Source organism: Syngnathus scovelli, chromosome 3 (genome assembly GCF_024217435.2).
Source record: "Syngnathus scovelli strain Florida chromosome 3, RoL_Ssco_1.2, whole genome shotgun sequence".
In the NCBI taxonomy this organism is placed as follows: Eukaryota; Metazoa; Chordata; class Actinopteri; order Syngnathiformes; family Syngnathidae; genus Syngnathus; species Syngnathus scovelli.
The window spans coordinates 22,282,605-22,306,499 of record NC_090849.1 but is presented as its reverse complement, the minus strand read 5'-3'; the positions used below and the strand labels follow the sequence as shown (position 1 = coordinate 22,306,499).

The 23,895-nt window shown below is 45.5% G+C and overlaps 4 protein-coding genes across 8 annotated transcripts in view; 2 read left to right on the top strand and 2 right to left on the bottom strand.

Annotated features, from left to right (window-relative positions):
- Positions 1 to 23,895, top strand: part of LOC125993948 (C-type mannose receptor 2) — a 77,936-nt gene that overhangs the window by 48,002 nt on the left and 6,039 nt on the right. For 2 of the 3 annotated variants that reach the window (XM_068650166.1, XM_068650167.1), the window contains 22 exons: positions 17,356 to 17,462; positions 17,586 to 17,698; positions 17,768 to 17,821; positions 17,898 to 18,053; positions 18,139 to 18,221; positions 18,594 to 18,834; positions 18,900 to 19,067; positions 20,033 to 20,152; positions 20,227 to 20,331; positions 20,422 to 20,445; positions 20,819 to 21,021; positions 21,086 to 21,192; positions 21,318 to 21,430; positions 21,504 to 21,548; positions 21,619 to 21,774; positions 21,864 to 21,949; positions 22,174 to 22,288; positions 22,377 to 22,424; positions 22,490 to 22,657; positions 22,826 to 22,936; positions 23,025 to 23,132; positions 23,362 to 23,391. In XM_068650166.1, the coding sequence (XP_068506267.1) occupies positions 17,356 to 17,462; positions 17,586 to 17,698; positions 17,768 to 17,821; positions 17,898 to 18,053; positions 18,139 to 18,221; positions 18,594 to 18,834; positions 18,900 to 19,067; positions 20,033 to 20,152; positions 20,227 to 20,331; positions 20,422 to 20,445; positions 20,819 to 21,021; positions 21,086 to 21,192; positions 21,318 to 21,430; positions 21,504 to 21,548; positions 21,619 to 21,774; positions 21,864 to 21,949; positions 22,174 to 22,288; positions 22,377 to 22,424; positions 22,490 to 22,657; positions 22,826 to 22,936; positions 23,025 to 23,132; positions 23,362 to 23,391 (2,461 nt within the window). Of the gene's footprint in view, positions 1 to 14,813; positions 15,014 to 17,090; positions 17,291 to 17,355; positions 17,463 to 17,585; positions 17,699 to 17,767; positions 17,822 to 17,897; positions 18,054 to 18,138; positions 18,222 to 18,593; positions 18,835 to 18,899; positions 19,068 to 20,032; positions 20,153 to 20,226; positions 20,332 to 20,421; positions 20,446 to 20,818; positions 21,022 to 21,085; positions 21,193 to 21,317; positions 21,431 to 21,503; positions 21,549 to 21,618; positions 21,775 to 21,863; positions 21,950 to 22,173; positions 22,289 to 22,376; positions 22,425 to 22,489; positions 22,658 to 22,825; positions 22,937 to 23,024; positions 23,133 to 23,361; positions 23,392 to 23,895 lie in introns of those variants that run through there. The other variant, XM_068650168.1, reaches the window with a different exon arrangement.
- On the bottom strand, positions 894 to 2,376 carry myl7 (myosin, light chain 7, regulatory). Its single transcript, XM_049763442.1, has 7 exons — positions 2,222 to 2,376; positions 2,061 to 2,162; positions 1,921 to 1,996; positions 1,415 to 1,519; positions 1,270 to 1,348; positions 1,147 to 1,195; positions 894 to 1,074 (listed from the first exon to the last, which is right to left on the bottom strand). Exons 1-7 carry the CDS (start codon positions 2,222 to 2,224, stop codon positions 970 to 972), a joined length of 519 nt encoding a protein of 172 aa, XP_049619399.1. The 5' UTR covers positions 2,225 to 2,376; the 3' UTR covers positions 894 to 969.
- On the bottom strand, positions 2,544 to 7,264 carry gck (glucokinase (hexokinase 4)). 3 transcript variants are annotated; one of them, XM_049763279.1, is made up of 11 exons: positions 7,051 to 7,264; positions 6,777 to 6,910; positions 5,757 to 5,919; positions 5,541 to 5,695; positions 5,350 to 5,469; positions 5,173 to 5,268; positions 4,884 to 4,983; positions 4,628 to 4,811; positions 3,790 to 3,945; positions 3,431 to 3,664; positions 2,544 to 3,116 (listed from the first exon to the last, which is right to left on the bottom strand). In XM_049763279.1, the coding sequence occupies exons 2-11, from the start codon at positions 6,783 to 6,785 to the stop codon at positions 2,969 to 2,971; spliced, it is 1,365 nt and encodes a 454-aa protein (XP_049619236.1). In that variant the 5' UTR covers positions 6,786 to 6,910; positions 7,051 to 7,264; the 3' UTR covers positions 2,544 to 2,968. The 3 variants fall into 3 exon arrangements, with proteins under 3 accessions (XP_049619236.1, XP_049619237.1, XP_049619235.1); XM_049763280.2 differs by lacking the exons at positions 6,777 to 6,910; positions 7,051 to 7,264 and adding an exon at positions 5,985 to 6,074; XM_049763278.2 differs by lacking the exons at positions 6,777 to 6,910; positions 7,051 to 7,264 and having other exon boundaries at positions 5,757 to 6,065.
- ykt6 (YKT6 v-SNARE homolog (S. cerevisiae)) lies at positions 9,281 to 12,227 on the top strand. The gene is made up of 8 exons (XM_049763436.1): positions 9,281 to 9,489; positions 9,785 to 9,925; positions 10,145 to 10,227; positions 10,370 to 10,470; positions 10,542 to 10,646; positions 10,742 to 10,807; positions 11,091 to 11,192; positions 11,280 to 12,227. The coding sequence occupies exons 2-8, from the start codon at positions 9,822 to 9,824 to the stop codon at positions 11,313 to 11,315; spliced, it is 597 nt and encodes a 198-aa protein (XP_049619393.1). The 5' UTR covers positions 9,281 to 9,489; positions 9,785 to 9,821; the 3' UTR covers positions 11,316 to 12,227.

Genomic DNA, 23,895 nt, shown 5'->3' with positions numbered 1-23,895 from the left:
GTGTTGAAAATAATGATTAAGCTGCGTGCGTTCAATGATCAACTTTGAAGTAAGATGGCGTCTGAGACAGACTGTACACAAGTGAGCGCTTCTTGGGATTTTTTTTTTTTTTTTTTTGACAAAAATAGACAACAGCAATGTTGTTCACACAGGAACTGTTGTGATGCACACACACCGATGCTGGCTACTCCGGGTTCATTCATGATTCATTTGTCTCGAAATGTGCAATCTGGTTTGTCTAATGCACGACGTAAACTATTATTGCTGTATCGATACAAGTTGACAAGAAACATCCCACCGTTGCAGATATGAGTCACAGTTCCTGTGGTCAAATTTAGCTGGCGTCTTCAGTCCATCCGGCGATCCCACGTCCACTCGACCCGACGCTCCAGATGCAATCGGCATTTCGACCACCCGGGAATCGGACCTGCGCTCATTTGGATGCAGCCCACTCGTCCATTTTGTCGTGCAGAATTGCAAACGTCGCCTCTCTTTTTTTCCAGTGTGACAAATAGTGGCCTCTTGGAGTTCATGTTTGTTGTCGTACCCATAGCAACCGTCAGTAGTGCCGTAAAAGGGGCTTGGCAGTAGACTTGGGGTGACTTTAAGGGCCTGTGTGGCGTTAGATCCTTAAAAATGAGGATGGGTCAAATATTTGTGTTGTCATGGTGACCAAAATCTCCAACACTTATGGAAAAAGTGGCAGAAAATAAAAGATAACATGCAACAAAATGTGTTTTTACTCGGCTGTATATACTGTTCCTACTCATTACTGTATGTAATAGAAATCTTTTTTTTTTCTTTTTTAAGTATATTTTTCTAGAATTTGTGCTCTCTGATCTTGTATGAAATTCTTTGGTGATGAAAAAAGAAATGTTTTACGATTGACCCAGTTATGAACAATACGTAGTTACATTTATTCCAGCTATTTCAAATATTGTTCAATCAGTTCCAAACAGTGAGCCCAGTTCAGGATTCTTCCTTCTCATCTCCGTGTGTGATGATGTAGCAGAGGGACTTGTAGTCGATGTTCCCCGTCGGATCGATGGGAGCCAACGCAAAAGCCTGGTCCACCTTTAAAGCAAACACGACTGACAGCTCAGAATGACAAAAGATGTTTAGAACGTTGAAAGAATATGAGCTGACCTCCTCCGGTGTGAATTTATCCGCCTGGTTCAGCAATAATCGTCGAAATCTGGACCAGATGGAGAAAGAACCGATTGAGCTTGCATTGAAAGTAAACACGATGAGTTCATTTTCAAGACGTACTCTTCCTTGTTGACAAAACCTGTCGCGTTGGGATCAAATAGCTTAAAGGCAGCAAGGATGGTGTCTTCGGGATCGGTCCCTGCCCATGAAACATGACAAAATGACAACTCTGGAAACATTTCTACTTGTCAAGGTCACTTCTCACCGTTGAGTTTCTCGCCAAACAGGGACAAGAAGACAGTGAAGTTGATTGGTCCTTTGCCCTCATTCAACATCTCATCCAGCTCCTCTTCCTTCGCGTTGAGCTTTCCTGAGACACACAATGATAGATTTAGCAGAACGGCGGATCTTCAAGGGGCAGGCTGCGCCGCCGAGGGTGTGATCACAACTGACTTCATTCATGACCAACCAAAACGGCTCCTTTGAATCAATGAGTGATTTGAAATGAAAAGTGGATCCAAAGCATTTCCAAGATAGTATTCTAAAATAAATTGTAAACAAATGATGCCGTTTCTTCTCTCAGTGCAAAAAGTTTTCGTAGAATTAAACACAGTAGTCCCACATGTATTTTCCTATTTATTCGATGAAATGAAAACAATGTATTTCAAAAACTAATACCATCAAATCAAATGTACAATAAAACTTACCAAATAAACACTGGCAGCTATTGTTATTGATTGATTTCTTTATAGAATAAAATGAACAGCCTACCCAGTTGTGCATAGGTCTCCTTCAGGTCTTGTTTCTTAATCACGCCATCTCTGTCCTGGTCAATGCAACCAAAAGCCTACACGAAACAAAAACGGAGTCTTTGTGACATGTTATCGTCGTTCCTGCATGGAGGATCTTACCTCCTTGAACTCTTGTATCTGGGACTGCTCAAACATGGAGAAGACATTGGAGCAAGACTTCTGTGCTCCTCTCTGTCTCTTATTGGATGCTTTCTTGCTTGCCTACATCAAATATTCAAGTCACAAACTCAATCTTGTCTTTTTCCAAACATGTAACTTACCATGTCTGCTCCCGTGATGTCGTGCGGACTCTCCGGTGCTTTTATATGGAGCCCATGTTATCTGCTAACGCTTATAATAACCAGTGGTGGGAGTGCAGACCCATACATGGATACGACGACCGCTGTGAGCTGATACGAAGAGATGCAGGATTCCACTGGGCTGGAAAGGAGAGATAGGCCAAGCGGGCTGGCCAAAGAGAGTGACCCGTGACGCTTGACAGTCCCCTGTGACTTTTTACCCGCTTTGATTGTGACAAATTTGTCAATAAAATCCACATGCATACAAATGTATAACAAGACTCCAGCTTATGTTATTCACACTTTATTGACTGCTGTGAAGTTGTACAATCAACATGATGGACTGGTCGCCAGCCAATCGCAGGGCGCATTTCACCAAACAGCCGTTCGCACTCCCATTCGAGTCTTTTATCAACCTAACATGCATGCGAATGGAACACGGGAGGAAAGCCAGAGTACGGAGAGAACATAAGATGCATATCGGTCACTTTTCTTTCTACAAGCAGACTTTTTGGCTAATGTTAGCATTTAATGAGCACACGGTGGACCATGATTCGATTGGCAAACTAACTGTGTCTTGTTGAACTAATCAACTGAGCTATAGCGATTTACATTTCACTATGACCATTAAACCTCCTTGTTGCTGTCTTCCGGTTCTCCACCGACAAACGGAAGATGAGAAGATGTCATCGCGAATCAGCCGTCGAATGGTCACGTCAGGTCCTCCTTTCACTGCGTTAGCATGCAGGCGGCCATCTTGCAGGCCACCGCTGAGATGAGAGCCGCCCCCCGACCGCTTCCCTCCTCTGACTGGATGAAAGTGATCTCGCAACATGGTGTCAGCTCTTTGACTATCTTGTGGAACCTGTCACGAAAACTACAACAGCAACAAATTGGCCTCATTCAAAATATATGTTTGATGGTGGTAGCTACAAGACTGATTTGTGACAAATAGGCCTGCATTGTGTCTTGCCTATTTACGTTGAAAAATTCTTCATTTGTGCTGAAAAAACACGTTTCTAATTATGTTTACGCAATGAATGAAAAGATGTTTTATTGATTGATTGATTGATTTGTTGGTTTATTTATTTATTCATTCATTTATTTGTCTATTTACTCATGTATATTATTTACATCCTCGTGTGGAGTTCAAAGTGTGCGGATTTTTTGCCCCCTCCATCCATTTCTCACCAAGGGTGCAGCTTGTAAACGGAGCCGTCCACGCCCACGGTGATGTTGAGGTCCTCCAGGCCGCGTCGCTCCCTCATCAGGTTGATGACGCTGGCGAGGCCGGCGCCGCACATGTGGGCCGAGCGAGTTGAAACGCTTTCGCAAACCAGACCCACAATGTCGCAGTCCGATTCGGACGGCCGCACGCCCATGGATGACAGAATATTGTAGATGTGTTTCCTGTCACCCGAGTCACTGTCCCAAAAAAAAAAATTGTAATATGAGGGAAGAGGATCATATTTTGAGAGACAAATGCAGCTTTTTAATGGATAAACCATTCCGCCATTGTTATGAAGCTCAGGTGTGACCGTAATATTCACCTTTCCACCTGCGAGACGTGTCTGGACTCAAAGCTGCCGCGCATCTTCAACATCTCCGAGGCCTCGCCGTTGAAAAGCAGGTTTTCGTTGACTAATTTCATCATGACGAGCCTCACCAGCTCACCCATGTACTTGCCGCTAATCAGCTTCTCAAAGCTGTACGGGGGACACGGGTGACTTTACAAAAACAAAGACCCCAGACAAAAAAAAAAAAAAGAAAATGACCCAAGCAAACACGGCGGGCTGGAGAGGCTGAGTGACGCTGGCTTCAGCGGTTGTCTGGTGTCAAAGGTAAACAGCCATTAGACCGATCGGCACTGTGGCACATTAATCTGACACCCTCGCTCGCGGTCCGGCCGCTGACGTATGAGGCCCCGCCGCCGTCTATAAACAACCTTAGCCCGTAGTTTAGCAACCATCACCGGGAGCTCAGGTGAGCGTCGGGTGAGCACATCCGGGCGATGCCCAAAACAGGAGCACTTTTGATTAAAAAAAAAACAATAACAGATCACTTTTGAAAAAGACCTTTAGATTCAAGTATATCAAATTTCCTTAAAATGACATCAAATTGATGATATTTCAGTTTTAAAGCCGCCATCACCACCGATACCGATACCTGGTATCGGTACGCCCTCCTTGAAATAATAACAGAACATATCATTTCCATTATATTATACCTGTACTAAGAAGAATTAAGGATCATTTGAACGTGAAGTCTTTCTTTCAATTCTACCTGAAATATATGCTGACTGAACAAATTCACTTAAGATTTGGCCAATCTCTAAAAAAAAAAAAAAAAAATGGGCCTTATGTGTTTGTGATGATGTTTGCAACTCACAGCTGGTGTCCAGGGTTTATGGAGGTCTCATCCACCACTCTGTCATACTCCAACCTAAACTCCTCCAGCTCGCCGTTATCTCCGAAGGCCCCCCATTCCGTGTTGACGCACATGCGACCCTCCTCGCCTTCCACCAACTCCACTGTCCTCATCTCCTCCATGTAGCAAGCGTTGCAACCTGTACCTGATAAATGAAGACATATGGTAGGTCATCAAACTCCGTGAGAAGATTCCAAAGTCATTGATTGTTTCATACCGACAATCATGCCCACTTCGCAGCTTCGGTCTTCGTAGTAGCACGATATCATAGTGGCCACTGTGTCATTCACCATGGCCACCACGTCCATCTCGATGTCCTGAACGGCATGGCAGTGGCAGACAGTGTATTTCTTTCATCTGGCTCTACGGCACTTGTTATCATGTTACAACAGTGGTCATAATATTAGGAACATAAAGCAAAACAAAAGCGACAAGACCTTTTTTCTACTTGTGTTTTTTGTTGCTTCTGTTTGTCTAGTTTTTCGGAATATTGCGTGCTAACGTACCCCTCGCCTCTTGATAGCATCTCTGAGCAAGCCCACGATATTGTTCCCTTCAGCCCCAGAAGCCTTGAAACCTTTGGTCCAGTTGAGTAGGATTCCCTGCGCGGTGCACATACACAAGCACGGACGGCCGTCACGGCACAGCAGGTGACGCAAGGCCACGACCGCGGATGGCGCTACCTTGTCGATGTCCTCGTGGCGCACCGGAAAGGAGAAAGTAAAACCCAGAGGAAGCTTCTTGTGCTTGATGTTGTGCTGGTCCAAGAAGTTTGACATGCACTCTGCTATGTAGTCAAATAACTGCAAACAGGAGGACCACGGTGAGAAGCGCAGAAGATATAACACAGGCATACAAGGTCCAAGGGGCTCACCATTTCCGCAGTTCCCGTCATGGCATCTTCAGGAATGGAATACATCTGGTTCTTGGTCTCCACCTTCCAACTCCTCTCCTCGTCAGCGCCCACCTTGACCAGCATCACCCGGAAGTTGGTCCCCCCCAGGTCCAGAGCCAAGAAGTCGCCCACCTCTGTTCAAAGCCAAACTTCCGGCAACTGCTCGGACGCATGATGTCCAAATGGGGAGCTTACCTGATCCTTCGGGTGTGGAGCAAACATAAGTGGGCAACATTTTGACACTGGCCGCCTCGTGCGTTTCCAAACGCAAGCCTCTGTCCATCTCCCGCCGCATCCTCTTCATGATTTCTTTCAGCTCATCCTTCTGCAGCCTCAGCTCAGACAGGATTTGATCAACCTGCAGCCAAAGAGCAAATCGAGAGCGTTCCCTCATGACAGGGACACAGTGGGAAACTCGATGACCATGACGTCATGTCTATCAAGTACGCAACTAGACGTTTTGACCATCTGCTTTGGGTTTGAGCTGACGCACGGCATCTTCAGCAGGAAATCTGTGGAGTGAGTGTCCACGAGTGTGCGTGTGTGCGCGTGTGAAAGCCAGTCAAGTGTGAGTGCCACTGAATGAAAAGCTCAGTCATTTTTATGTTGCAAGTAAAATGGGCTGGCTAAGCCTAAACTCCCCATTAAAAGGCCCACCCCTCCCTTCCCAAAATCTTTCATGGTGGCGGCTGAACGATTGAGACGACAACACCAAAGACATTTTCGGCTGAAAGTGTCAAATGTGTCCATGGGCACACCGTGGATTTCAGAATTAAAACTCGTGATTTAGTATCCTTAAAATTCTACATGCCTACTGTTGGTATAATTTGAAAATACATACTAAATTTTCCAAAGTTATTTGCATTCATATTTTACGATTGATAATCAGCTGGAGATTGCTGTCAAAGAAATACAAATTATTTTAATGGCAAAAGACAAAAACAAAGCATCGGCCATTTTTTGGGCTGTGTAACATGGTTGCGCAATACACAGGTAGGGCTATGCATATATTTGTAAAACAAATAAAAGGCATCTAAAATTGGCAACCGTGCACGATGACCGACCTCTAAAGGGGGAAAAGCTTCGCCACTTATTGGGGTTACTGTGTGACCTTCCACCCGGTGACCTGACTCTACTTTTTGTAAACCTTCTCCCATATTTGTCAAAACATAGACAGACGGACAGACGGACGGACGGACGGATAAATGTATTTACCTTATCCATTGTATGACGATAAGCACGTCCTGCCAATCATTGGTACGTCACTGCCCTCCAAGAAATGTTTTCTTGTTATACAATTTGAACTGTCCTATTTTGAGAAAAGTTTCACTTGCGGGGGCAAAAATGGCCTGTTGTGAACAGCAGCAAATCAAAACACAATTACATGACTAGAAAAGCATCTTCTTCGAAAAACAAGGAGTATGAATGACCATTGTATTGATCCTTACTGATGTCTAATTTGTAAAAATAAATGTGTGAGCATCATCACCTCCATTCTTTTAAACGATGTGTGATAAAACCTCAAGTTGCCTCATCTCCATCGTTCTTAAGTTTGCCCGCATTGGATTAGTCCCAAAAAAATCCAGTACTTAAAAAATGAATTTGTTTTCCATCCATTAAATCCAGAGGCACATTTTGGCACACAAAAAAGACAATAGACCACAGAAGCTGCTGCTTCACATTTTTTCAAGCTGCAAGCTGAGCTGAGTTCCAGGAAAAGAAGAATGATTTCCTTCCCAGCTGGCCTGTCAAACATTTGCACCCAAAAGCATCATCCAAGTGTTGTCTTGGAAACGAATTATAGGCACACTTGTGCAGTCAAAAACACTCACCGCTGAGGTAAGTGGCCAGCAGAGAATTGTTAAATGGAGCAAAGCTACCGGAAAAAACATCAATGCCATGCTTTGTGGGGGGGGGGTAGGGTTAAGGGGGGGTTGACAGACGCACAAGTTTGTGAAATGCTAACTAGGTTAATTAACTTGTAATGCAAATAAGAATAAAACAGTTTTTGTGGGAATTATCAATACATCATTATTGATTAACCCGCTTACCATAAAGCGACCATCTAGCTGCTAGAAAACACTTCACGGTGCTTGATTCTAGCACCATGAAGTGTGTTATTGCGGACTATTTCCAATCCGATCAATTCTTAACAATTTTCCGCTTTGAATTAGCTGTCACCTTGCCAAGAGTCAATAATAATAATCCAGCCATCCATTTCTATAGCGCTTGTCCCCACAGGGTTCGCCCTCAATAATGATGATAGTAATAATAATAATAATAATAATAATAATAATAATAATACCCCTCCATGAGTCGACACCTTACCGTGGTGGAGGGGTTTGCGTGTTCCAATGATCCTAGGAGCCATGTTGTCTGGGGCTTCATGCCAATGGTGGGGTCACCCATGGCAAAAGGGTCCTAGGTGAGGGGCCAGACAAAGCAGGGCTCAAAAAGCCCCTTATGAAGAAAAACATATATGGACTGAGATTTCCCTCGCCTGGACGCGGGTCACCAGGGCCCCCTCTGGAGCCAGGCCTGGAGGTGGGGCTCGAAGGCGAGCGTCTGGTGGCCGGGCCTTCGCCCATGTGGCCCGGCCGGGCACAGCCCGAAAAGGAAACGTGGGTCCCCCTTTCAGCTTGGCTCACTACCTGTGGGAGGGGCCACTTGGCACCAGGACACCCTAGGCCGCAGTTTGATGATCGACTTTGTAGTCGTGTCATCGGATTTGCGGCCGCATGTTTTGGACACTGGGGTGAAGAGAGGGGTGGAGATGTCAACTGATCACCACCCGGTGGTGGGTTGGCTCCGATGGTGGGGAAGATGCCGGTCCGACCTGGCAGACCCAGACACTCTGTGAGGGTCTGCTGGGAACGTCTGGCAGAATCCCCTGTCAGGAAGAGCTTCAACTCCCACCTCCGGCAGAGCTTTTCCCACGTCCCGGAGGAGGCGGGGGACATTGAGTCCAAGTGGACCATGTTCCGCGGCTCCATTGTTGAGGCGGCCGACCGGAGCTGTGGCCGTAAGGTCGTTGGTGCCTGTCGTGGCGGCAATCCCCGAACCCGCTGGTGGACACCGGCGGTTAGGGATGCCGTCAAGCTGAAGAAGGAGTCCTATCGGGCCGTTTTGTCCAGATGAGGTGGCTTGGGCATCTCATCAGGATACCTACTGGACGCCTCCCTGGGGAGGCATGTCCCACCTGTAAGAGACCCCGAGGTCGACCCAGGGCGCACTGGAGAGACTAGGTCTCTCAGCTGGCCTGGGAACGCCTTGGGATCCCCCGGGATGAACTGGATGAAGTGGTTGGGGAGAGAGAAGTCTGGGAGTCCCTCCTAAAGCTGCTGCCCCCGCGACCCGACCCAGGATAAGCAGAAGAAGATGGATGGATGGATGGATGGATGGATGGATGGATGGATGGATGGATGGATGGATGGATGGATGGATGGATGGATGGATGGATGGATGGATGGATGGATGGATGGATGGATGGATGGATGATAATAAAAAAAAATATTGCACGCCTGCGATATGTATGTATATGAGGATTTGCGGCCCAGAATTTTATTATTATTATTATTATTATTATTATTATTATTATTATTATTATTATTATTATTATTATTGTTGTTATTGTTGTTGTTTTTGTTGCTGTTGTTGTCCGTGACTGAGGCGGAACGATAAATATATCAGGCTCTTGTTTCTAAGAACCGATTATGTCGAGGAACCCAAAGATGATCGTGACGTGGTGATTGGTTACAAGAAAAGTAGCAGCTTCCTCACTACTACATTAGGATTAGGACGTTTCGGATTTCCGCTCTAAAAACGGAAAGCCAGTGTTTTGTTTTTGTCGTGTGAATAATAACTTATTTGGTTTCTTGTTTTAACCAAACGGTTTGTCGGTGTTGTTGTTTTTGTTTTTTTAAACCGGGTAAGTTAGCCGGGAGGCCTTGGGGAAACAAGCTAGCATTTGTAGCTAACCACTACTCGGCCTAACTTTGTACAAATATTCGTGGACTTCGTTTGCACTACAGTGGGATAGGCTCTTGTAATCAATGTCTTGACATCATGTAAAGCTAAACTAAAATGTACATTCTTGATCAATTTCAACACGTAACATGGTGGCTACTTGCACTAGTTAGCTTCCAAACAACGCTGATTTTGTGTGATAGTATTGCTGAGGCGGATAATGCTTGTCATCTGACCCATGTCCCATTCCACTTTAGATTAACCGGCGTGTGCTGAGAGGGAGCAGGCGGCACCATGAAGCTTTACAGCATGAGCGTCCATTATAAAGGAGCTACGAAAGCCAACCTCCTGAAAGCGGCCTTCGACCTCTCATCCTTCAGCTTCTTTCAGAAATCCAGGTGGGTTTTCTTACTCATTTTCAACTATGATTTTTAATGTCATCTTTCATTTCTTTGGTGGTTATGGTATTGTTTCATGATACTCTGAGATTTCTCTAGTCCTTCCCTAAAGCTGACCTTGAACAAACAGCTCATTTTAATTACAATGTCTCAAATTGTTGCACATGCAAGATTATAGTGCTGATTTCTTCTTTTGTATATTGTCATGTTGCCCTGTAGCATCCAGGAGTTCATGTCCTTCACCAGTGCCTTGATTGTTGAGCGGACAACGGTTGGAAGTCGTGCCTCTGTCAAAGAACAAGGTATTAAAAGAGACACTGGAGCTCTTGCTAATAATTCAACGTATTTCCTCAGATAATGACCCGATTTTCTCATTTCAACTGGTAATTGTGACAAAGCTATGTGAAAAGGTTGGATTTTTACAAGTAGAATACTCTCCAACAGATTACCTGTGTCACGTGTACGTGAGGAATGACAACCTGGGTGCGGTGGTCATAGCAGACACGGAATACCCACAAAGAGTCTGCTTCTCACTGCTTGACAAGGTGAGCACATCATCGATGATGCCCATTACTCGCGCGCATGCAGTATCTGTTTTCTCTTGACGGTGTTTTAGGTGTTAGAGGAATTTTCTAGACAGGTGGACAGTATAGACTGGCCCTCTGGCAACCCCGACACCGTTAACTACAAGGCCCTAGACATTCACCTTGCCAAATATCAGGTAGGCCGGCTCTCACTTAGCTCATAATAAAAAAGCTTATAACAAAATGTGTGTGTGAAAGGAAAGTTTACCTGACTCCTTGTTTTCTGATTCAGAACCCAAGGGAAGCAGATGCAATGTCAAAAGTGCAGGCAGAGCTGGACGACACAAAAATAATTTTGGTATTGAAAACCTGTCTGTCGTTTTTGTAGATTTATTTTTCTTAGCACTCAAATATCACATAAGCGCCATCATGCCAGTGGGCAAAAAAAAAAAGCCTGTATAGTGGTGGTACAAGTTGAATTTGAACTCATCGTTCCCCATTGAAACGAATGGAAATGCCATTAATCAGTTCCAAAAAGGTGTTTTGAATAAGAAACAGAAAAATAATAGTCAATGATACTGATATGATAAACACTATTAGGCCATACATGTAAAATTGTGTTTGTGGTCTGGTGTGTGTAGCACAAGACCATGGAAAGTCTGTTGGAGAGAGGAGAGAAACTGGACGACCTGGTGGCCAAGTCAGAGCACCTGGGGACCCAATCCAAAGCTTTTTATAAGACTGTGAGTACCAGGCATCTATTTCAAACAAGTCTACGATTTAATTGCTCGTTTAACCACCCCCCCCCCCCCCCCCCCCCTCCTTTATAGGCGAGGAAACAGAACTCCTGCTGCGAGATCATGTGATGTTGTGGCTTCGTCCCCACGGACACGCCTCAATCACTTTCACTCTGTCTTGGCCTTTGTGCTCGTCCCAATCCAACATCCTACATCGAGCGCCAGCCACACAATCTCAACGCCTCATGGTGGAGGTCAGCAGCCGGCGCGATTTTCCACCATTGGGGGCTGGAGGAGCGATTTGTTTCCAAGGAACGTTTTGGAGGACAAACCCGCCTCGTTGTCTTTCGTTGAAACCATCTAATGTCATTGGGATTGCATCATGTCTTAAATGTGGCTTTTTTTCCCCCCTCAATGACCTGGCAAACAAAAGCGTTTGTTGCTCATCAGCTTTTTGATGTTTATTGAAATTGTCAACATTCCACCATGGCTGATTGTGTATTTGTGAGGTTTTAATGTACATTTTAATGAACATGTATCGCTCGCCCATCACAATGATGGATAGTTAGCAAGACTCCATACCCAAGCCCAATTGAAATCATCCAAAAACATTACAATAGACTTGCCGGTACTAATTTGGCCAAGTGACACTCCAATATGGCCCCATGTATTTGGTTTTTACACACTCACACACACACACACACACACACACAGTGTGCGTGTGCGTATTTGACTTGTCTGCTTGCGTTCATTTATGATGAAGAAATGCCTTTGGTTGCATTTTAGATGTTTCTATGCTTTCTGCTCTGTGTATGTTTATGCACGAAATATGAATGGCTGAATAATGAGTGACTGTGCGTGTGTGTGCCTTTTGGCTTTTACTGTGTAAACTGTTGTGCAATACCTCCATGATCTGGTGTCTCTTAAACGGAAGCATTACTCATAAGAGGTCAGCAAATGGGCCTTCGTATACTTGGCTTATGAGTACTGTTAGCCTGTGCCGGGTTGAATCTTGATCTAATAAACACTTGTCTAGATTAACACTTAGGTTGTTTGTATTCTTTGTAATTCTGCGGTTTTTATAATGGGGGAGGTGGGTTCAACATTGTTGCATATACAAGAAAAATGCTATTACCAACATAAGAAGATAATGACAGACTAGACCACCGAACTTTTAAAACGGGGATCTGATAACGATTCATAACTTTAACACAGTAATATAAACAGGCTGATGTTCCCGTCATGTCAAATCATCAATATGCACACTCAGCTTTTCTATGAGGGCGGTCCAAACTTTTACAAAAACCTTTACGTCCAAGAGACGCGTAGATTGGCATCACAACAGCGATTCTTCACCCGCTGCTGTGAGTCAAAAGTAAATCAAAAGTAAATATTACTTAATGTTAAATATCACCAAGTGGCCATGGTAATACTGTTGATTTTATGAACCTGTAGACGTTACACAAAATATGACTTTCTGAAAGATATTGTAAATGACAAGAGCAAAATTCACTCGTTTTAAGTTTGAATAATAACACACAACTTTGCATTACTTATAACTCCTGTTTAAAATGTAAAACTCATGTACATTTAAGGTATTTCAGACAGTTTGTTCATGTTATCGGACTCTTCAGATATGAATGAAAGGCAGAATTTGTGTTTTTACAGTTGTTCACATCTGCCTGGGTGGCTTATATTTGGTTATTGTGTCATTTAAAATAATAAAGACAATGAAATGTGTTTCATAACAGTGTGTATTTGCATTTTGTAGTTAAAAAATGTCCCCAAAAACTATTGGCCCCTTCACTTTCTCAAATCTGGCCTGCCTTGCAAAAAGTTTGGACACCCCTGATTTAGTCTAAAGAATGTGGACCGAGGCGCAAAACGATATCAAATTTGCGCCCGACGTCGCTGCCAACATTTCAGAGGTAAGAAAGTGAACCCCAAAAGAAGGCAAATTTGTCGTAATTAGTCAAAATTTGGACTTCAATCAATGGACGAAATTGTAAAGCGTTGTAGTGTTAAAGAGCCTTACTAATATATTTTCACGCCTTTATTTTGGAAAGTTGGGTCAAGACTATTTTCTTATCTTGCATGTTTTTACTTTGCGACTGCTCCAACTTGCGCCTCTTTTCTACACTATAGTATAGCATAGCACGGCATAGCATAGTATAGTGTAGCATAGCATAGCATAGCATAGCATAGCATAGCATAGCATAGCATAGCATAGCATAGCATAGCATAGCATAGCATTATTTTGTTTTGACCCTTTTGGAAAAAAAAAAAAAAAAGAAAGCGGCACACCTGAAACTAACTCCCTGCCTCCTCTTTACTCGCAAGGCCCACTGCCGACCCGCCATTGCTGTGCGGTGCTGCCACAGTGCCACGTGTCAGCTGGTCAGATGGAACGACTCGGCTTCGCCCTGGAGTTGCAGCCAACCTTGGAGTTGAAACATAAGTAACAAGCACTGTTGCCGTTTGTGTGTCTGCTCCCTCATGATGAAAACTAAGCCCCATTTCTGGACCGGAAATAGTCAGCCTTATCGGTCGATCAGTGGATTTTTGTTTTCTCCTTTTGTTGCTTAATATCGATCGTCCACAAAAATGACAATTGGTGTCCCCATTGTGACCTGCAGTGAACGGGAAAGAAAATGTTGTTTTCAAAACTTACATTATTTATTAAACTGACTTTTCTTTGCGATTTTTCTGGACATTTATTTACCGCGCAGCCATGTCGCTCGAGACCTCCCAAGACATCTCATGGTCTATTGGTCAAATTGATAATAACAACTAAAAAGTATCCACTTAGGGACAAAATTCAATAACAACTAAAAAGTATCCACTTAGGGACAAAATTCCCGTAAGTGGATACTTTTTAGTTGTTATTATACCATGTGTCTTTGTGCTCTTATTAAACAAACGTATCGTTGTGGAAGAAGCCTTGAACGTTCTGACGACTCCCCCGCAGCAAAGCCAAAGGAGTGTGACGAGTGCAAAGTCATTTTTCAATTTGTTCGCCATAGCTGGATGGTGCTGTCACGTGTCTGCCGGTCAGAAGGAACGACTCGGCCCCGCCCCCTGGTTTCAGGCAACCTTGGACTCGCAACATAAGTAACAAGCAGTGTTGCCGTTTGTGTGTCTGCTCCCTCTTGTTGAAAACCGAGCCCCCCTTTCTAGTCGACCTCAAGACCATCATGAAAATAGTCGGGCTTACTGGTCGATCAGATTCATTTGCTCATCCTCGTTGATTTTCATTCAAAAGCACGTCCGCTAAATGTATTTTCTCATGTTCTCCGAAAACCAACACGAATTCTGAGAGGCGTGAACGGAAAAGCTTCTGTAGTCTTGTCAATACTTGAACATAAATTGAGTCTAACTTTCATACTTGGATTTAATTATTTATATTTACAGTTAAATGAGTTGACTGCTTTTCGCTGTTGTTCACGTCCAGAACATTTACAAAGTTGCAAAAACTAAAGGAGGGGACAGAGCTGTTTTCTTTCTTTTTTTATTTTATTTTTTTCCTTTTGGTCATACCCACACGCGCGCGCGCCACTCACCACGTCGCTTGCGAGTGCTTTGAGATGACTACCTTCGAATGTGACGTGTTTGACGTACGCGGCGTGTGGGCGCGGCCTGCCTCTGGCTCGGAGCAGGGTGCACCAAACGTCCGTTTCACTCTGGACTAGACTCCACGAGCTACTCGCAGTGAGGCGACTTATCATTTCTTTTCTCCCGACTGCAATCGTTGCGATTTTCTTCCAACATGTGGAAAGAACAAAATCGTGTTCTTCTCGTGATTGGCATATATTGGACATGTGCTTCAGGTAAGCAATTTGTGTCTTTAGTCCATTGAAACAACAGTCAAGAGCTGGAATGTACGGTACTGTGAGTTAGCATGACTGCATCTGCTTATCTTCTAACATGACGGTGCCTGAGATAAAAAAAATGAATAAAAAAATGAATCATTGCAATGTCACACATTTGGACGGCAAAAACTCATTATTCGGACACTTTGATGTAGTTGCTGTGTACAACTTGGTTTGAGAGGAGCACGATTGCTTTGTGGCGTGTGGTCAATTGTCCCAGACCGGACCTTTGTTGTTATCGAGGCTTGCCTTTATCATCATTTTCATCATTCACGTGGGTTGCTCTTATGTAGCATACGAGCAATTCGACTTTGAAATGACGAGCTAAAACCGTTGAGTCAAGTGTCTTTGCGTTTTTGTTTTTTTTTTACGGTGGCAAACGAGCCATTTGTGAATTTGAAGTGCGCACTGGCTGTCAGTATGATGTGTATTGAAGTTGAGCATGTAACTTTAAAATATTCCATCTAAAATTGCTCTTTTATTTTGAAAACCGAATGTGTTTGTATGTGCTGTCGCGTTACTGGGCTTTTCCTTGCATCTCTTTTTTCCGTGTTTACTTTTGTTTTTCCTTCGCTCTGTTTTTTTTAGTTTTTATTTTTTTATTCCTAAAACATGGGCACGCTTGGAATTCAGGAGCGGCTGATTGGACTTTGTGACACTTAGATGAGTTGCACCGTTAGGGTTAAAGACAGAGAATGTCAACAAGACACAATAATAATACATTATATATAATAATAATAATAATGATAATAGTGATAATACTAGTTTAATAATAATAAAAGTAATAAATGTATTATTACTAATAATAACGATGATAATAATAATAATAAATAAGAACAATCATTTCTTATACAATATATTATGCACATGTGTATATAGACGAGCTATTTCTTGGCGCCCCTATGATAAGAATATTTTCATGAATTATATGAGCTAATTATAATGAAGAATAATCAATCATTATTAGTCATTATTATTCATAGTTTCTTACAGTCCTTGATGGAGTATTAGCAATCATTTCCTACAGCCCCTTTGTACAATAGATATTTCTTAGCATCTCTGTTATAAAGAAATCATGGCTATTATGATCTAAATATAGATCATAATCATTAGGTTATATTAATAATGTAATTGTATTATTAATACACCTTCGTGTTTGGTCTGTTATCGTCACACACAAAAAAAGTTGCAACACAGTTGCGCAGTTCATAATATCGCTGTGCATCATCAAAATGTGTCGGCATATGTTTTCAAAGATTGCAAAATTGAGTAGGACTTTTAGGAGACTGATTTCAATGCGTGTTCATTACTCCTAGTGAATCGCAGGGCTTATCTGAATAATTGCATTTGCCCCTCAGAGTCCATGCTTATTAGCTTTGATTGATTGAGCCCGCACTTTAAAAGCCCTTTTTCTCCATGAAACACTCAGGCCAGCCTGGCTTGCTTGGCTTTGTACTTTGATATAAGGAAGGACGGACGGACGGACGGACGGAGCGGGCGGGCAGGCTTCTTGAGTTAACAAGGGGAGAGCGGTCCAACTGTTGCAACGTGTTCCATTCGATTGAGTTGCGTTGTGCTTTAGCACCCTCCAGTGGTGAAATGTGTGATGACCTGATTTGAGCTTAGGTCATTGGTACGTGCGTAACTGGTGGGTGGGGTAATTGCTGAGGGTGAAGAAGATGATGATGGCGTCTTTTAAGTGGAACAACTTGCACCATTGGTGGGCTGACGACATACTTTTTGCCCCACTGTACACCTGAAGCTTCGTATCATCACTTTGGGGCAATTGTGTGCAATCCTGGGCAGGCGTAAGTGATGCTTTTATGCGAACAATCAGCTGCTCCACTTTGCTGCATGGCGCTGGCTGGACCCAAAAATGAAGGACAGGCAAGTTTTTGGAAGGGGCCAAAGCGACAATGGGCGTTGGCCCCCCCTAAAGACAGAATCCTTGTTGAGATGCCCCCAATGAAGAGCACAGAGTAAAAACATGCAAGTGTTCCATCAGTGTGCTCTGATCCCCAAATTGTGCCTTCAGCCAGCAAGTGTCTGTCCAAGTGGCTCGAGCACGACTCCAGCTGCTACAAGAAGGAGACGACGCCCAACGGATGGCTGGGGGCCCGGCACCACTGCGTCTTGCAGGGCGGCGACCTGGTCTCCATCACCTCCTCGGCCGAGGAGGACTTTGTGAAGCGCACCATGGGCAACACCCGCTTCTGGCTGGGACTCTCCAACCAGGTGAGACGGAAGCAGTCGTGGACTCTGCAGCCACAACTGGAACGGTTTTCTTTTTTGCCCCCCAGAAATGCGACGACGTCTGGTGTCGCTTTGAAGGCGGGAGCCAGAAGCTGACCTGGTCCGATGGCAAGACAACGACACACACCAACTGGGCCTCGGACCAATTTAAAAGGTAAGAAGTCACATCTTCGCATGCTGTTGTCAGGCGGACACGCTTAAAGGTTCTGGAACCAACTTTGAGAACGAGCACTCAAGGAAAAGTAGGAAAATGTTCCTTTTTATAATCTACCGACAGCGCCGACGTCGCGTCCTGCGCCTACGTCAACCAAGGAGCTAATTATTCGCCTGGGAGGTGGAGGTCTGGCTCCTGCGCTTCCTCGCTGGCCTACATGTGCAAACGGCCTCCGAGTAAGTCTGCACGTCCGTGGTCACGTTGCTGATGAAAGGTGAGATGCGCAAACGGGTCTTTTTTTGCAGGCTGCCCGGACGGACAGACGTGTACCTCCAAAAGTGTTTCTGCTGTAATGAAGAGTGAGTTGCAGCACGCTTATTTGCACTTGAACCATCGTCATGGTTTCCTCTTCAATGTTTTTCTTTGTGGCCTCAGCTTCCGACTGCAACGATGGCAACTTGCTTTATGGCGATGATTGCTATCTTTTTGACGCGACGCATAGAACTTGGGAGGATGCCGAGAACTTCTGTCTCGCCCGGCGAGGACACCTGGCTAGCATACACTCTAGGCAAGATGCCGGATTCATTATTGGTGAGCACCAAGAAGAACCGCCGCAGTCGTCATTTGGCTGAAGCTAAAATGCCCTGAAGCTCTTGTTCTCCTTCCTTTCATCAAGATCACACAACCTCATATAGCACTTGGTTGGGAGAAAAGAAGAAGGGCAACAACTACGAGTGGACTGACGGAACACCTTCTAATGTAAGTGGATTGCTGAAGGCCTTTGGAAAAGTCATGTTGCAGGCATCCGTCTTGTCTGGAGGCATCGGGCAGCCGCTTACAAAGTATTGGCGCTCTGATTTTAGAGAGGAGGCGGTTAAGATGATATATCCCGGCCGGTGGCTGGGGTTTGTCGGGTTAGTTGCTTTGTGCACGTTTCCCCCAGACTTGCCAGGGCGGGCACAACGTTTTATTGCGATGTTCATACTACTTTGACTGCCAAAGTGAAGCCAACAACCAAAGTGAAACTTTAATGAGAGAAGCTACGAAAACGCTGCAAGTGAGGAAATGCGGCAGGAAGATGACCACATTGAATGCAACGCGCTAAAGTTCTGTCCAAAATCTCATCCGCAGGACTACGGTCAATATTATTACTACTCCAATTATGGTGTGTGTTCCCGCTTGCATACCAACTACAACCTGTACAGAAAGGATGGTTGCAGCTGGACGTACCCACCGGTCTGCAAAACAGGTGCAAACGTCCCTCCCGAGCGCCCCTTTAGGATGTGTCAAGCATTGGCTCATATTCGCTGCCCTTTTTCTGCAGCCAAGCGCGGAGGGCCTCCACAGCTGCCACCATTAGTCGGCCAGCCAGGTAGGTGTCCCGCACTGCCGCCGTCTTGCGCTGTCTTGCGCTGTCTTACGCCGTCTGGCTCGCAGACTGGACTGAGAAATGCGGCTGGTGGCTGGACTACCCAACCAACGACTTCTGCTACCTGATGATCCGCGAGCCCACCAAGACCTGGCAGGAGGCGCAAGACGACTGCCAACGCCTCCAAGGGAACCTGCTCAGCATCGCCGACGACCATGAGCAGACCTTTGTACATGGTAGGCGGCCATGAAATGAAATATTGGCCATGAACAAGTTGCTGTTGTTATATGTTCATTCTGAACCTATTTAAAACATGAAAATAGGAAAATAAAACACCGCTTTAAAGTGCCATGTCCAAGTCACTGAAAGAAACAACCCAAAACCCCCAACAACAAAGAATGCTCGAGTAGGAGGAAGCAGAGCTTTTTCGATTCCATTCAACAAATGATTCAATCAATAAAACCGAAGTGGACACACTTTCAGATTCCTTTTTGCATGTGTGTAGTCAGTTTTGTTTCAAAATTTTTCCCCCCTCATACATGTTAAGAAAGCAGTTTTTTTTTTAAACACTTTGATGTTTGCACTATTTACGTGCTCATTTTCCAGACCATTCCACAATTTCAACCGTTTTATGATCACGTTCCTTCTTACGTGTCCTCATAATGCTGGTTAATTTATTCTTGTATTTTTATGAATTGTTTACACAGCGTGTTGTTCTTCTCCTCGCAGGCCTTTTTAATTCTTTAGTGACCCACATGGGCTCTTTGCCTCTTTTTTGTATTATTTGTTGACAGGACAGGTTTTATGGTATAATGTTGGAAAGAAAGTTTTTATACAGATAGATAGATAGATAGATAGATAGATAGATAGATAGATAGATAGATAGATAGATAGATAGATAGATAGATAGATAGATAGATAGATAGATAGATAGATAGATAGATAGATATACTTGTAACATCAGCATTTCATTTTTGTCAGATGCTGGTTGAGGTCTGATCCCCTCAGCCGTCTGCCCTGTTTCAGTAGCTCCAATTTGTGTTTGCCAACCACACTGTTATGGCTGCTTTTAATATTTCTCGATGGTCCCCCTGCCTAACTCAATTCCTTTTGAGCTGAGAAAGTCGATCACCTGGAGCTCAACGGATGACGCGTCCTCCTCACTCGGCTCCTCTTGATGATGTCGTTCATTCTGGTACAGGTTACATCAAGGCTCTGACGGACGCATCCTCTCTGTGGTTGGGCGCCAATGTCTCCATCCAGAACGAAGGCAGCAAGTGGGTTGACGGATCCCTGGTCCACTACGTCTACTCTGCTTTAGGTTTGTCGGAGACGGTTGTCTGCTGCATTTTGGAGGAACGGAGGAGCGCTGAGATCTTCTTTCCCGCCCCCCAGGTACCGCCGCTGGAAATTGTCTTTCCTTCCTCACTGGCAACAGCAACTGGGAGTACGACTCGTGCGACGAGAAGAGAGGTTACGTCTGCAAGAAGAGAGGAAATGGTAAGTGAGAGGCAACGCCCCACCGACTGTCTGTCATCGCCCCTTGACGTCGGTCTGTGCCTTGACGTCAATTTTCCTTTCCTCTTGCAGTAGAGGCTACGCCGGCTCCTGAGTGTAAGTCGCCTTTGACTGCGTCGAAAACAACGACCCTGGAGTCACACCATGCCAACCAACAAATTGTGTGCTTTTTCATGAAGTACTCAGCCACGTGTTGAATGTTTTTTGCATCGTTTTACCTTGTACAGCGGCACTTTGGTTGTTTCCCAAGCGCGAAGGTGAATGTTCCGGAATCCTTTCAAAATGTAAACGTCTCTGATGCCATTGGGCTAAGCTAACTAAGTCGAGTCCCGGATCTTACAATTTGCCCGAGAAAATGTAGATTTGGTCAGCCGTGACCCGCAAATTGCCCTTTGCTCAAAATGGTGGACTGGAGGGCAAAAACAGGCGTGTGCTCTGATCTGTTCCCCAAATCAAATTGTGCCCTCAGCCAACAAGTGTGCTCCCGGGTGGCTCGAGCACGACTCCAGCTGCTACAAGAAGGTGGAGGAGCCCAACGGTTGGGTGGGGGCCTGGCACCACTGCGTCTGGGAGGGCGGCGACCTGCTCTCCATCACCTCCTCGGCCGAGGAGGACTTTGTGAAGGGGACCATGGGCGACGACACGCCCTTCTGGCTGGGACTCTCCAACCAGGTGAGACGGAAGCGGCAGTGGACACTGCAGCAACAACTGGGACTGTTGTTCTTTCCCCCCCCAGAAATGCGACAAGTTCTGGTGTTACTTTGAAGGCGGAAGCCAGAATCTGACCTGGTCTGATGGCGAGACAATGAATCACACCAACTGGGCCTCAAAACAACTCGAAAGGTAAGACGTAACAACTTTGCATGTTGTTGTCAGGCGGAGGAGCCAATTTTGAAAATGGCCACTTGAGGAAAGGAAAAAAAAAAGAAACACGGGAAAATAATTCCTTGTTTCTTTTCTTTCGACAGCGCCGGCGTTGCATCCTGCGCCTACGTCAAGCAAGGGGGAGTGGGTGAGCCCGGCAAGTGGCGGTCTGGCTCCTGTCTTTCCTCGTTGGCCTACATGTGCAAACGGCCGCTGAGTAAGCCTGCACGTTTGTAATCAAGTTGACTTTGAAAAGAGAAAAGCTCAAACAGGTCTTTTTTTTTATGCAGACTGCCCGACGTGTTCGCCCAAAAGTGGTCCTGCTATAGTGACGAGTGAGTTGCAGCACACTTATTGCACTTGTCGTCCATCTTGTCATGGGCATATTTTTCTTTGTGGCCCCAGCCTCCGACTGCCACGAAAACACCTTCCACTATGGCGATTATTGTTATCATTACGAGAAGACGGTTAAAACCTTTGAGGATGCCGAGAAGTTCTGTCTTGCCTGGGGAGGCCACCTGGCTAGCGTCCACTCACAGCAAGAGGCCCAATTTGTGTATGGTGAGCACCAAGAGCAACAACCGCTGCAGTCGTCATTTGACTGAAGCTCTTCTTGCCCTGAAGCTCGTGTTCTCCTTCCTTTCCTCAAGATCACTCGCAGACCTCACAATCTGCTTTCGTGGGACTCAAGAAGGAGGACGACGACGTCTACGAGTGGAGTGACGGAACAACTTACGTAAGTGAAATGCCTTTGAAAAAGTCATTTTTCAAAATCTAAGCTGTCCAAATTTGAGTAGGATAAAAATAAAAGTGGACATAGGAGAAATGCTGCTCGAGGCTTCAAATTTTGGATTGTTTTGGAGGGGAAATGGGCAAAACTTGGGCGCGAGTGAGCGATTGCCGAGGAAGGGCGTTAAGAAGCCAAGCGGACAGAGTCCAACACGCTCATGTCGTCCGCAGGACTACAGCAAGTGGCAAGATAACGGCACCGCGGAGGACTGCGCATTCCCAAATTCTGTTGGGAAGTTGAGTGCCAGCTCCTGCACAACGCAGCGGCCATTTGTCTGCAAAAGAGGTGCAAACGCCCCTCCCGAGCGCTCCTTCTGCACACATCAAGCATTTGCTCATATTTGTAAACACCATTCCCCCCTCTTCCCCTTCAGCCAAGAACGGAGGGCTTTCACAGCTGCCCTCATTAGTCGGCCAACCGGGTAGGTGTCCCGCACTGCCGCCGTCTTGCGCTGTGTTGCGCCATCTTACGCTGTCTGGCTCGCAGAATGGACTGACACATGCGGCTGGTGGCTGGACTACCCCGAGGGTGACTTCTGCTACCTGATGATCCGCCACCCCCCCAAGACCTGGCGGGAGGCGCAAGCCGACTGCCAACGCCTCCATGGGAACCTGCTCAGCATCACCGACTCGCACGAGCAGGCCTTTGTACATGGTAGGCGGCCGTTCGTTGGTGTCACGAATGGATGAACGGATGAACGGATGAACGAATGAACAAACGAATGAATGGTGTCGTTCCAAAATGCGCCTCATGGGCTCAATGAGCGGGTCAGAAAAGCGCATCTCTGGAAGATCCTGTTCCACCTTTGCCTTGGGTCCACAGGTTACGCCAAGTCTCTGCCCTCTCTGTGGTTGGGCGCCGATGTCTCCACCATGGAATATGACGCTCAATGGACTGATGGATCTCCGTTCACTTACATCCACTTGAGTGCAGGTCGGTCTGAAAGCATGTCTGATGCTTATCGGCTGCACTTTGGATGAACGGCGGAGCGCTGAGATCTTGTCTCCCTCCCTCCCTCCAGGTGACCGCGGAGAGGGCAAGTGTCTTTCCTTATTCACTGCCAACGGCGTCTGGAAGCACGACTCGTGCGACAAGAAGAGAAGCTACGTCTGCAAGAAGATGAAAAAAGGTGAGTAAGTTGTGATGCTCTGCTGGCCGTCATCGCGCATTGACGTCCGTCTGTGCCTTGACGTCCGTCTGTGCCCTGACGGCCGTTCTTTGCCCTGACGGCCGTTCTTTGCCCTGACGGCCGTTCTTTGCCCTGACGGCCGTTCTTTGGTCTGACGGGTGTCTTTGCCCCGTCTGTGCCCTGACGTCAGTCTTTGCCCTGACGTCCGTCTTTGCCTTTCCTCTTGCAGGAGTGGCAGAACTTTCGCTGTCTTCTGACGGTAAGCAGCCCGACAAAATTAGTCACAACTTCTGTGCAATTTTTCTTATTTTATTAAGTCCGCAAATGTACTTGAATGTTTTTCGCGTTGATTCGCATGTGGCGATGTTTGTTTCACAAGCGTGCTTTATAAAGTGATTTTTTTTTTTTTTTTGTAGGGAACATTTCAAATTGTAAACGTCTCTGATGCCATAGGGCTAACCCAGTGCTTCTCAATTATTTTCTGTGATGCCCCCCCCCCGGGTGAAGAAAACATTTTGCGCCCCTCTTCATGTTAGTAACATTAAAGAAAACAAAATATAAATAAAAAAGATCAACTTACTTTTTTCACCTGCTCTGTTCCGTGCGCTCTCCACTGTAGAGCGGAGACTCCTTGCGCATACTCTTCCAGTGATACCGCCACCTACTGCAGTGGATGTCTAATTACTCTCTCATCTAGCACACCCAAAAGAAAAGCGTGTTCCCCGGTGTCAGACGCGCCGCCCCAGGAAGCACTGGGCTAACC